Source organism: Garra rufa, chromosome 11, assembly GCF_049309525.1.
Source record: "Garra rufa chromosome 11, GarRuf1.0, whole genome shotgun sequence".
NCBI lineage: Eukaryota > Metazoa > Chordata > Actinopteri > Cypriniformes > Cyprinidae > Garra > Garra rufa.
This window is the reverse complement of record NC_133371.1, coordinates 29,778,470-29,791,289: the sequence shown is the minus strand read 5'-3', so window position 1 is coordinate 29,791,289 and position 12,820 is coordinate 29,778,470. Positions and strand designations below refer to the sequence as shown.

The following is a 12,820-nucleotide window of genomic DNA, read 5'->3' as shown; positions in this document are numbered from 1 at the left end:
GAATACAGTTTTGTCTAACATGTCTCTGTATGTCTTTGTAAAAAAACATGACAAGGAATTAAGGTGTAGTTTACTTTCCAAAATGATAAACATAATACTTCACTCAAAAATGAATTATTTGTATATGTAATACTTGAAGGTGACACTTCAAAAGGTAAAATAAGCTAAGGCTTCAGCCTATGCCTTTTTTGGTTAATATGTAAGTTATTTATTTAAAAAAAAAATTGTGTTTGAGGACCAAAATAAATCCTGGTGATAAGGATTATAATGATACATTCGATAACAGACTATAAAACGCTGAATTTCAGTCATTAAAGTTCTGTCTAGGCCTATGTATCCACGAAGACGTCTGGACTGTAAAATATTACTGAATTATTTATCTTCTTCATACTTTATAGTCACTAGATGGCGCACGTTTGTTGAGAAACAGTCAAAGGTCGAACAGCTATCAAAATGGAATCCAACTCTAAACTGGAGAATAGTTTTAAAGGTAAGGACAGACTTTCTAAGAGCATTCCTAAAAACTGATTATGCAAGCATTTCTATAACTGATTATTTTAAAGGGACTTTTAAAGGTTTGTTTTGCAAGCAAACATGCTTTCGTGCTACTGTTTAGTATCCAGTCAGACTGTCAACCGTCACATAAACGCAGTTCTGCCATAATCAATAGTGCTAATGAAGTCATTTAGCAATGTTGAAAAATGTGCCATATGTGAGATCATGAAATTAAAAGGCCATGTTATTAACGGTGTCAAATGTCGTCTTTCAAGTGAAACCCTATCCAGTGGATCTACTTGTGCAGCATTATGGCGAGTTGAGCACAGGATGTGACGAATACCTGTCCTGTGTCAAGTCAGACGGTGCCGTGCCTCTCACCCTTCCTCACGGAGAAAAAGTCAGAACAAACAAACTTGGGTGGTTTAGTCTAAACTCAACCAGAGCTCTCCTGCTCAAATTTATTCTAAAGACAGACAGACATGTATAGTGAAGAAGGCCAAAATATTAAATGTCATTGATTAATATTTACTGAGAAATCTACTATTTTGTAGAGGGAGGTCAAAATGGCAATTTTCACCTGAGATTTAGAGTCACAAGGGGGTAAAAATGACTTCGAAAAGATGGCAGCATCATCATGTTATTTTTACACAGAGATTGGTAAGTCTATTAGTAAAATTTGTTGACTTTAGCAATCTTTGTTGCTCTATGTGCCAGTGTTTTGATAGAGGGGAAACAAGATACAATTCTAATTTCAACATTATTTCATCTTCTGACTTTATTCTTTAAATAAAATAAGTATTAGCTGTACAAAGTGACCAACATTTGGTTTTCGACGACTGAAAATGGCTAATATTTAACAATCTAGACATGAAGCCTCATTAAGATCCCCATATCTCTGGGACTGAATGATGTGGGGCCTTGAAAATTAAGATTCCAACAAAAAAAGTTTATTAACAACTAGAATTTAAAATCATATTGTGATATCTTAAATACTTGTTAAGTTATAGGCACACAAACTTTGAAAAATTAATATTTATGGCACTCAGACAGACAGTGCAGTTGTCTTGACAGAAGGACCAAGATACATCTCTAGTTTCAACATTATTTCTTCTTCAGACATTCCTCTTTAAAAGAAAATAATTTATTTTTTTTCAAACTGACCCACATTTGGTTTTTGACTACTGAAACTGTGTACATTTTAACAATTTACTCTTAAAGCCTTATTGAAATCTCTGGAAACAAATCATATAGGGCCTTTAAATTAAAGATGCAAAAGGAAAAGTTTGTTAAGACCCAGTATCTAAAAGGGCATTAAGATATATTTAACACTTTTTGAGTTTCAGGCATGCAAACTTTGGAGATAAAACTTGAAAAGTGCTGTTTCCCCATTTTTGAATGATCACCATAGGCGCATAATGCAACAAAGATTGCTACAGTCAACAGATTTTACTAACAGACCTATGTTGGTGCCATCTATGTTGGTGTAATTTGATTCTGAATCTCCATTGCCATTTCATATATATTCATAAATGACATTTAATATTTTGGCTTTCATCACTATACGTTTATCTTTCTTTAGAAAAAATATTAGCAAAATCAAAAATTTGAGCCGGGGATGTTTTTTAAATTTGGTTGATTTGACACAGAATGATCCACTTGCATTCAATAGAGAATTTTGTCTTAAAATCTAGCTGCCTAGCCCATCCAGCATCTAAGATGACCAAAATGCTGTGACAGTGTGGGTTGGCAGCTCACTAATTTGAGACAGAAATGATTAATTTCCTCATTTCAGTTCCTCAAACAGTGATGTTTGTGATAATAGGAGGTGGAAGTAACTTGTGAGAACATTGGCCGGCTTGCGTTTCTGAGAGATGGTGATTTATCACATTTCATTCTTGCTCTCCACACACCTGAGGATGAAACCCAAGGTCCGGCGCATGCTGCGTTTTTCATTTCACTACCTGTTTTGTGTCATTGTGTTTCATTTTGGATAATACATAACCTATTCTTTTAGTGGTTGCTCTGTACCTGCAAGGCAAATGGTGGCCTGTTGGTGATGTTTTGAAGACATCGAACAAATCAAGACGTGGACTTGTGTTGGTGAGTAACACTTAGTCTTGCAAACTTGCTGTTTTAACTAGAAATATCATAATCTTAACATTGTCATTCCAGGTGGAGTCAGTGATGGAAAGAGTTGTGCTATTCCTGCTCAGTCAAGTTGTGTTTGGTATTCTAGAAAGGTCTCTTGAAGAAGACCTATATTTTTCGGCCTATTCCTTGTGGGAACATGGCAAAATCCTCTGGCAAAATGGAGAAGCGGTAGGATTCTACACTGTCAAAAAGAAGGGTAATTTCTTTTTTTCTTTTTTTTTGTTCTAGCATGCTTAGAGATTCGTGGTGGGTGTTTTTTTTTACTAAGACAGTTGAGGTCAAAAGTTTACATCCCCCTTTCGGAATCTGCAAAATGTTAATTATTTTACCAAAATAAAAGAGATCATATAAAATGCATCTTATTGTTTATTTAGTACTGACCTGAGAAAATATTTCACATAAAAGATGTTTCCATATAGAATTTATAAAAATGACCTGGTTCAAAAGTTTACATCCTCTTAATTCTTAATAGCGTGTTCTTACCTGAATGATTCACAGCTGTGTTTTGTTTAATGATAGTTGTTCATGAGTCCCTTGTTTGTTCTGAACAGTTAAACTGGCCACTCTTCTTCAGAAAAATCCTTCAGGTCCTACAAATTCTTTGGTTTTCCAGCATTTTTGTCTATTTGAACCCTTTCCAACAATGACTGTATGACTTTTAGATTTGTCTTTTTTTACACTGAGGACAACTGAGGGAGTCAGGGAGCTATTACAAAAGGTTTAAACTCTCACTGATGCTCCAGAAGGAAAAGCAATGCAGTAAGAGCCGGGGGTGAAAACTTTTGAACAGAATAAAGATGTGTACATTTTTTTTATTTTGCCTAAATATGATATTTTTTCATTTAGTACTGCCCTTCAGAGGCTACAGAAGATACTTACATGTCTCTCAGAGGACAAAATAAGTTAAATTTAGCCTCTTCAAATTTAAGTTTTCACCCCGAGCTCTTAATGCATGTTTTTTTTTTCTTTCTGAAGCATCAGTGAGCATTTGAACCTTCTGTAATAGTTGCATATGAGTCCCTCAGTGTGAAAAGATGGACCTTAAAATCATACAGTCATTGTTGGAAAGGGTTCAAATACACAAAATGCTGGAAAACCAAAGAATTTGTGACACCTGAAGGATTTGTCTAAAAAACAGCAGGTAGTTTAACTGTTCAGGACAAACAAAGGGACTCATGAACAACTATCACTAAACAAACAAACAATAAGAAACACAGCTGTGGATCATTCAGGTAAGAACGCTGGGGATGTAAACTTTTGAACCGGGTCAGTTTTTTATTAATTCAACTATTATTTTCTCTTGCAGACTATATGTAAACATCTTTTATGTGAAGTATCTTATTCAGGTCAGTACTAAATAACAATAACATGATCCCTCTTATATTTTGGTAAAATGATTAACATTTTGCAGATTCCGAAAGGGGGTGTAAACTTTTGACCTCAACTGTATACAAATTTTGTGTGTGTGTGTGTGTGTGTGTGTGTGTGTGTGTGTGTGTGTGTGTGTGTGTGTGTGTGTGTGTGTGTGTGTGTGTGTGTGTGTGTGTGTGTGTGTGTGTGTGTGTGTTTTTTTCTATAGGCAGCCTGTGTGATGGCTGCACTGGCCAGAGTTATCAGCTCCCTGTGCTGGACACACTGTTTGTTCGCCCTCATTGGAGAAGAAATGGGCTCGCGTTACAGATGCTGAAGGATTTCTGCTTATCTCAACCCTCTGAGTCAAGTCTAGGAATTAGCTTTCCTTTGTCCCCTGGCATGTATGGAGGTATGTGAACAGTGACGTCCAAAGGATTTGGGGTTGGTAAGCATAAAGATAGCATAATCGTATTAACAATAAAACAATTGTTTTATGGTTGGTTGGTTGATTAATTGTTGATCATTTTTAATAGCTTTGTGTACAGGTAGATTGTAGCTTGGCTCTTATCTGTGAATATTTATGTAATCGAACCCTGGCACCGTAAGTTTACACAACTTGTTGAAATAACTGTTTACAGTTTGCAAGAAATATCTCGAGATCCACAAAGAAGAAAGAGACCGTCTCTATGAGGTGGAAGCCCCAGGTGGATGGGCTCAGAGACGCAATGTGTGGTTAAATATCCAGCTGCGGGATATTCCAAAACACTGTAAGAACCTTTGTTGATGACATTGGTTGGGTTATGAAGTGAGACATTTGACTCATAACACGTGAGAAAGAGCTCTGCTTCTAAATACTTATTGGGTTTGTGTTTTATGGTGCTATATAAATGCTCCATGGCTATTATTGCAATGCTCAGGTCGTTTATCTCTGAGGTGGTGTTTTTTACAGGTGGAGACTCAGAGCAGAGTCCACAATGCTCATTTAGTGACGGAAGACGTGAAGATGATTTAGAGGAAGAGGTATGGTGTTATCTCAAGTTTACTTAAGCTTATCTAGGGACAGTTTACTGGCTGTTACCGTAAGTTTGTCTCAGCTCAGCTCAGTCCTTGGGGCTATAATACTTACAATATAATGACAAAATGAGCCATTTATTGTATTCTTACTTATTTCTGCAGGGGATCCTGGAACAATGTGAATCATCAGTCAGTCTCAAAGACACATTGAGCTCAGGAAAGAAGCGACCGGCTGATCAAACTGACACAGGGACTAAAAAAGCCAGGGCTTAACATTTATTTATTTGGCAATGTACTTTCAAGCCATAACAGAGAGCCTAAATATTCAAGATGGAACTCATTTGGTAAAGTATCGAGATGTTGGTAAAAAGTATGCAACATCTATTTGAGATTTGCCTTCTGCGTAATTTGGCTAGCAGTCTCAGGCATTGTCATGCCATAAAGCTTACCATAAAATTTATTACTGATTGCCAAATGGTAATCAGGCTGTCATACCAAGTCTATCTGGATAATAGAAATGAACATTTTATTGCCTTATTGTAGCCATATTGCAGCCATATCCATGTAGCCATATCCATTTTTTATTGATTATATAAGGAATATGCAGCTAGACTAGACCAAATCTCTCTCAAAAAATAAAGCTATGCTTTATGGGTATATCTTTACTACAATAAAGTGTAACATTTTAGGCTGGTTTTATTTTATTGTGTGTTTATTGTAACAGTTTAGTTAGTGGTTTATTATAATGTTTTTATATAATATATAAACTTTATTGTGTAATAAAGAGCATAATCGCTGTTCTTGAAACACGAAGAAACATGCCTGGATGAAAGATATACAAAAAAAGAGAACGAAAAATCACTTCTCTTATTTATTTACGCTACCAGTCAAAAGTTTATGAACAGTAAGATTTTTTTTTTTTTGGCGTTTTTGCCTTTATTATGATAGGACAGATCAGAATTGACAGGAAACATTGTGGGAGAGAGATAGGGGGCGGGATCGGGAAAGGTCCTCGAGTCGGGATTCGAACACGGGACGCCCGCAAACAGTAAGATTTTTAATGTTTTTTAAAGAATTCTCTTCTGCTCACCAAGCCTGCATTTATTTGATCCAAAATATAGCAAAAGCAGTAATATTGTGAAATATTTTTACTATTTAACTGCTTTCTATTTGAAACTGTTTTAAAATTTAACATAAAATTTTATTTAAAACAAAATTCTTTGATCAAAGCTAATTTTTTTAGCTTCATTATTCCAGCCTTCACTGTACACGATCCTTCAGAAATCATTCTAATATGCTGATTTGCTGTTCAAGAAACATTTATTATTATTGATTATTATTACTTTCAAAATTTGAAAGGATTGAATAGTTTCTTTTTCAGGATTCCTTGATAAATAGAAAAATCCAAAGATCAGCATTTATCTGAAATAAAAAGCATTTGTAAAATTACACACAATACCATTCAAAAGCTTGGAGTCAGTATAATTTATATAATTATAGAAATTAATACTTTTATTTAGTAAGGGTGCTTTAATTTGATCAAATATGACGATAAAGACATTTGTAATGTTACAAAAGATTTCTGTTTCAGATAAATGCTGTTCTTCTGAACTTTCTATTGATCAAAGAAACCTGAAAAAATTCTACTATGTTTTCAACTTAATATTGTTATTAATAATAATAATAATGCATGTTTTTTTTAAGCAGCAAATCAGAATATTAAAATGATTTCTGAAAGATCATGTGACTGGAGTAATGATGCTAAAAATTCAGCTTTATAATCACAGGAATAAATTACATTTTAAAATATATTGGAATAGAAAAGTTATTTTGGTGAGCAAAAGATATATCTTTAAAAAACATTAAAAATCTTACTGTACAAAAACTTTTGACTGGTAGTGTATTCACACACACACACACACACACACACACACACACACACACACACACACACACACACACACATTTTAATTAACATTACATTTTTAAAATTACATTTGATTACTTTTCTAAATTTAAATGTTAACATTTTCTAAAGGCAGGTTTAACCTTGCAGTAGGACTCACCACTCATTCTGTCAGACTTTCAACATCCTTCATCAATTGAGATTATAGTCATTTAATTTTAAAGCACAGCCACTACAAAATCAGACTTTAGCTCTTCTTTTTACTTTGACATCGTTCTAAGGTTAAATACAGATTTCAACTCACAAGATATAGTTTAGTAGCTGATACTGTTTTTGAAATCAAATCTTTGCATAGCTATGAAACACTGGCATTTAACAATGCCATGAAAAAACAGTTAATTAAAAAAATAATAAAGCATATAGACAAACCCAAATAGGAAATAAAACAGTTATAAAATAAGCATGTGTTCTAAACTCTTCAAACATTGCTGTCTCATATTGTAGAGCAGTCAATCCGATTTTGGAAATAAATCAATCAAATTTATATATGTGTGAAAATATTCCGATGTAACTTCTTTGTAATCGTTACATTTTCATAAGAAACTGTAATTTAATTACACTTTTTTTTCTCTCTCAGGTACTGTAACTGTGTGTATGAATAACAAATGCGAAGTACGGTCACCACGCTTTTGCACGGATAGGGATTTCACGGTGACGTAAGCAGGAAGTAGCAGAGCTTTCGACGAAATCCAAATCATCGGCAGAAGATGAGTCGCATTTATGACAACACCGCGTTATTAAACAAACCTGTCCATAATGAGAAACTGTCCTCCACATGGGATCCATTAGTTCACCAGAGGTAATACTTTAAAGTGTATTCATAGTTTTTGCACGACAGTCGACATCTAATGCCCAGCCTGGTTTACTTCTCCATAGTCTCCCTTACAAATATTCCATATCTCCAAATGCCAAGTTATAGCTAATACCGTAAAAACACTATACATTAAGTACATTTATATGGGATCTGCTTAACACCGTGCAGCGTTCAGAATATTTTGTCATATTTTTGTATGTGAAAGCAGTGGTTAATAACAAGTTACTGTAGCCTAATAACAACGACTGTTACTACTGTATGGCGTCCTGTCGGAAATGATGGCTACCACGGTACTTTTTTGGTAACTATCGCTTTCTCAATGGCTCTTGCATTGTGTTTTATTTATACTATTCTCTTTCCAGTGGTCATGGTGTCATTTTAGAGGGGGCGGTCGTCGATCTGTCACGGCATGTCATAACAGATGTGAACAACAGAAAGGTTAGAGAACTTAAAACTCTTCCTCAGTTAAGAAACTTAGTTTTTTTACTGGAATCATGGCCATTCAATAAACGCCGTCGTACTAATCTACATCACCATTCACACGTTTATTTATTAAACAACTATTTTAAATATCCTTATCTTTTGAACTTTCTATTTTTAATATGTACCACCATTTCTACAAATATATAGAGACACAACTGTTTTCAACATTAATAATAATAGTAAATGTTTCTTGAGCAGCAAATCTGCATATATGAAGGATCAATTTTTTGAAGGAGTGATAATGCTGAAAATTCAGCTTTGCTATCACTGGAAATAAATCACATTTTAAAATATAGTGCAATAGATTTTTTTTTAATTATATAAAAATATAAAAGTAAATACTATTGTACAATATTACCGTTTTAGTGTATTTTTTGTACATTTTTGCTCTGTTCTTCAGAAAAATCCTTCAGGTCACAAAAATTCTTTGTTTTTTTCAGTATTTTTGTGTATTTGAACCGTCCAACAATGACTGTGTGATTTTGGATCCATCTTTTCACCCTGAGGACAACTGAGGGACTCAAACGCAAATATTACAGAAGTTTCAAATGCTCACTATTGCTCCAGAGATGTAAACTTTTAAACATGTTTTGAACATATTTTTATTATTTTGCCTAAATATTTTTTTTTTCATTTAGTACTGCCTTTCAGAAGCTACAGAAGATACTTACATGTTTCCCTGAAGACAAAATCAGTTAAATTTACCATTAGTCCCTCAGTTTTCCTCAGTCTCAGAATCATACAGACATTGTTGGAAATGGTTTAAATACACAAAAATGCTGAAAAAAGAATTTGTAAGACCTGAAGGATTTTTCTGAAGAACAGCGGACAGTTTAACTGTTCAGGACAAACAAGGGACTTATGAACAACTATCACTAAACAAAAAAACGCAGCTGTGGATCATTCAGGTAAATTTTGAATTGAATTGAATTTGAATATCTTATTCAGGTCAGAATAAAAAATAACATGCATTTTGTATGATCCCTCTTATTTTGCCAAAAGGTATATGTAAACATTTGACCTCAAATTTGTAAGTTTAATATCCTTTTTATTATCTTAATTTGTGGTCATTTCAGGAGCGCTATAATGTTTTGTACATCAAACCATGTAGAATCCACCGCAGAAAATATGATTCGAAAGGAAATGAGATTGAACCGAACTTCAGTGATACCAGGAAGGTCAACACAGGATATCTGATGTCATCCTTCAGTAAGTAACCATAATGTCCATTTTTTTTAAATTGTAGAACCAGTTTTTTGTACTTTTAAGTTTTACCACACAATAATAAACAGTTGAATATTCTCTTGTAAGTAATATGCTTATATGTATTGAAGCAGACAATTATATGCATGTTATGTTGGTTTGTGTCTCAACACAGAAGTGGAGGCTAAGGGTGAAACAGATTGTCTAAATGAGCGCCAACTGAGTGACATTGTAAATAAGGACCAGCTGGTTAAAGTGACAGCAAAACACTGTCCAAGTCAGGCCTTTGCATTCTGGATCTCAGAAGCAGAGATGCATAAAACAGAGCTTGAGCCAGGCCAAGAAGTCCGTCTCAAAACGAATGGAGACGGGCCCTTTATTTGTAAGTACAATGCTGAAAATAGTATACATTTCTATGTAAATCAAGGTGGCTACATGTGCTGTTCTGTCTGTTTTTGTCTGTCTAGTTTCCTTCGCCAAACTGGACGGTGGTACAGTGACAAAGTGCAACTTTGCAGGAGATGAGAACGCTGGAGCATCGTGGACAGAGAAAATAATGGCTAACAAAGCAGATCAGGAAAGCACGGGGAAGAGTGCCAGTCAGGGTGAGGGAGCAGACGATGAAGAATGGGTAAGATTTTCTGTAAAGCTAATGCAAAGATCCAGTGAAGGATTTGTTTGTGCAAACCTGTAACTTGTTTTATGTTGTGTGGGATCTTGTTTTCAGGATGACTGAATGACACCCTTGAGCTTCAAGGATTGCATCACAGTGCCTTATCTGTCCTCCAAGTATATTTACGCCACAAAACAAGACCTCGCAGTCAGTATTCAGTATGTTATCACATGAAAATATCACAGTAAACAGCAAAAGTGCCATTGTAAAATAAAGACTTTTAAGTAGTTTATGTGTGTATTCAAGACAAATCCTTAAAGGGACAGTTTACCCAAAAATGAATTTACTCACCCTCAAGCCATTCTAGGTGTATATGACTTTTTTCTTTCAGACGAATAGTCAGAGTTTAAAAAAAAAAAAAATCCTGGCTCTTATAAGCTCTACAATGGCAGTGAATAGATGTTAATATTTAATAGTCCAATAGAAGCCCAATAAAGTGTGTCGATCCATTATAAAATACTCCACACAGCTTGAGGGGGTTAATAAAGGCCTTCTTAAGTGAATCGATGCATTTTTGTAAGAAAAACGTCTATATTTAAAACTTTAAAAACTTTGATCTCTACCTTCCCCATAGTGGCGTTCCTGCAGATGACGCAGGAGGTGAACCTGGGGACAAATGTGTGAGCACAAAGCAGAGGACAAACCAAAACACTAGTCACAATTTGAAAAATAAAAAACGAGTATTTGTAAAGAAAAAAATGTCGAAGGATTTCAATATAAGTCAAGAGGAGACTTGAGTTTTTCTTTGCTGTTAACAAAACTTGATTCTCATGAGACTATCAAATTCTCACAGACGCTTATGCCTACTTTATCTGCTGGACTCCACTCTCTCTCATTATGGTTTATAAAGTTTTAAATATGGATATTTTTCTTATAAAAATGCATCAATTTGGCCTTCATTAATTCCCTGGTACCATGTGGAGTACTTTTTTTATGATGGATGGTAGAGCTACATTATTAATCGTTAAAAGATCTCCATTCAATCACCTACACTGTCTTATTTCTAAATGACAACACTTTGTCTGTGTCTATTAGACATTTGTCAACCATTTATTTCAACCATTTATAGTTATGATATAAACACTGATGTCTAATGTAGCAATCAAAATACTGGAAAACGTAAGTCGAAGGTAAGATTAATTCTAAAATGCTGATTTATTCAGTAATGAAACAAGTGAAGTATTTATGAGTGAGTCTTTGAATAGTTTATTCAAGAGATTTGTTCAAAAATGCTGATTCATTCAGTAATTAAACAAGTTAAGAATTTGAGTGAGTCATTGAATCGTTCATTCAAGAGATTTGTTCAAAAATACTGATTAATTCAGTAATGAAACAAGTGAAGTATTTACATCTATGAGTGAATGAATCATTCAAGACATTCATTTAAAAATGCTGATCATTCAGTAATGAACCAAAGTGAAGTATTTGAGTGAGTCTTTGAATAGTTAATTCAAGGGATTTGTTCAAAAATGCTGATAATTCAGTAATGAAACAAGTATTTAGGAGTAAGTTATTGAATCGGTTATTCAAGAGATTTGTTCAAGAATGCTGATCCTTCAGTAATGAATCAAGTATTTGAGTGAGTCATTGAATCATTCATTCAAGAGATTCGTTCAAAAATGCTGATTTATTTAGTAATGAAACAAGTGAAGTATTTATGAGTGAGTCATTGAATCATTCATTTAAGAGATTTGTTCAAAAATGCTGATCCTTCAGTGATGAAACAAGTATTTGAGTGAATCACTGAATCGTTCATTTAAGAGATTCGTTCAAAAATGCTGATCCTTCAGTAATGAAACAAGTATTTGAGTGAGTCACTGAATCATTCATTTAAGAGATTCGTTCAAAAATGCTGATCCTTCAGTGATGAAACAAGTATTTGAGTGAATCACTGAATCGTTCATTTAAGAGATTCGTTCAAAAATGCTGATCCTTCAGTAATGAAACAAGTATTTGAGTGAGTCATTGAATCATTCATTTAAGAGATTCGTTCAAAAATGCTGATCCTTCAGTAATGAAACAAGTATTTGAGTGAGTCATTGAATCATTCATTTAAGAGATTCGTTCAAAAATGCTGATCCTTCAGTAATGAAACAAGTATTTGAGTGAGTCACTGAATCGTTCATTCAAGAGATTTGTCAAAAAATACTGTTTCATTCAGTAACTCAGTAAGTATTTATGTGTCATTGAATCATTCATTCAAACTATTTTTTTAAATAGTCATATATAAGTCATTTATAAGTCATATAAACTAATAAAACCTTTTTGAATAGACTGCAGCAATTAATATTTTGTCACAGCCTCTAATAAATTACATGTTATTTAGCTTACTTCAGAATCGTGATCTCTAATTGAAACAAAACAATTGGGATTCTCAATTCATCCAAAATCATGCAGCTCTAATGGATGGACGCATGTTATTGCATTATTGAACTATTAAATATTACCACCCATTTACTACTATTAAAAAGCTTGGAAGAGCCAGCACATTTTTAATATAATTCTGATTGTATTCATCTGAAAGAAGACAATCATATACACCTAGGATGGTTTGAGGGTGAGTAAACCATGGGGTAAATTTCAATTCTGAAGATGAACATGTACAATTAAATATTTAATATACACAATAAATATTCATTATATTTGATATATTATGCATTTCTAA

The 12,820-nt window shown here is 33.9% G+C and overlaps 2 protein-coding genes across 2 annotated transcripts; both read left to right on the top strand.

The window, feature by feature from the left end:
- Positions 1 to 436: 436 nt before the first annotated feature.
- On the top strand, positions 437 to 5,289 carry fam169b (family with sequence similarity 169 member B). The gene is made up of 9 exons (XM_073850171.1): positions 437 to 490; positions 771 to 895; positions 2,321 to 2,426; positions 2,513 to 2,598; positions 2,671 to 2,845; positions 4,229 to 4,411; positions 4,641 to 4,769; positions 4,952 to 5,022; positions 5,179 to 5,289. Exons 1-9 carry the CDS (start codon positions 454 to 456, stop codon positions 5,287 to 5,289), a joined length of 1,023 nt encoding a protein of 340 aa, XP_073706272.1. The 5' UTR covers positions 437 to 453.
- Positions 5,290 to 7,605: 2,316 nt separating this feature from the next.
- On the top strand, positions 7,606 to 10,385 carry arpin (actin related protein 2/3 complex inhibitor). Its single transcript, XM_073851085.1, has 6 exons — positions 7,606 to 7,781; positions 8,159 to 8,234; positions 9,356 to 9,488; positions 9,658 to 9,864; positions 9,950 to 10,113; positions 10,210 to 10,385. The coding sequence occupies exons 1-6, from the start codon at positions 7,690 to 7,692 to the stop codon at positions 10,216 to 10,218; spliced, it is 681 nt and encodes a 226-aa protein (XP_073707186.1). The 5' UTR covers positions 7,606 to 7,689; the 3' UTR covers positions 10,219 to 10,385.
- The last annotated feature ends 2,435 nt before the right edge of the window (positions 10,386 to 12,820 follow it).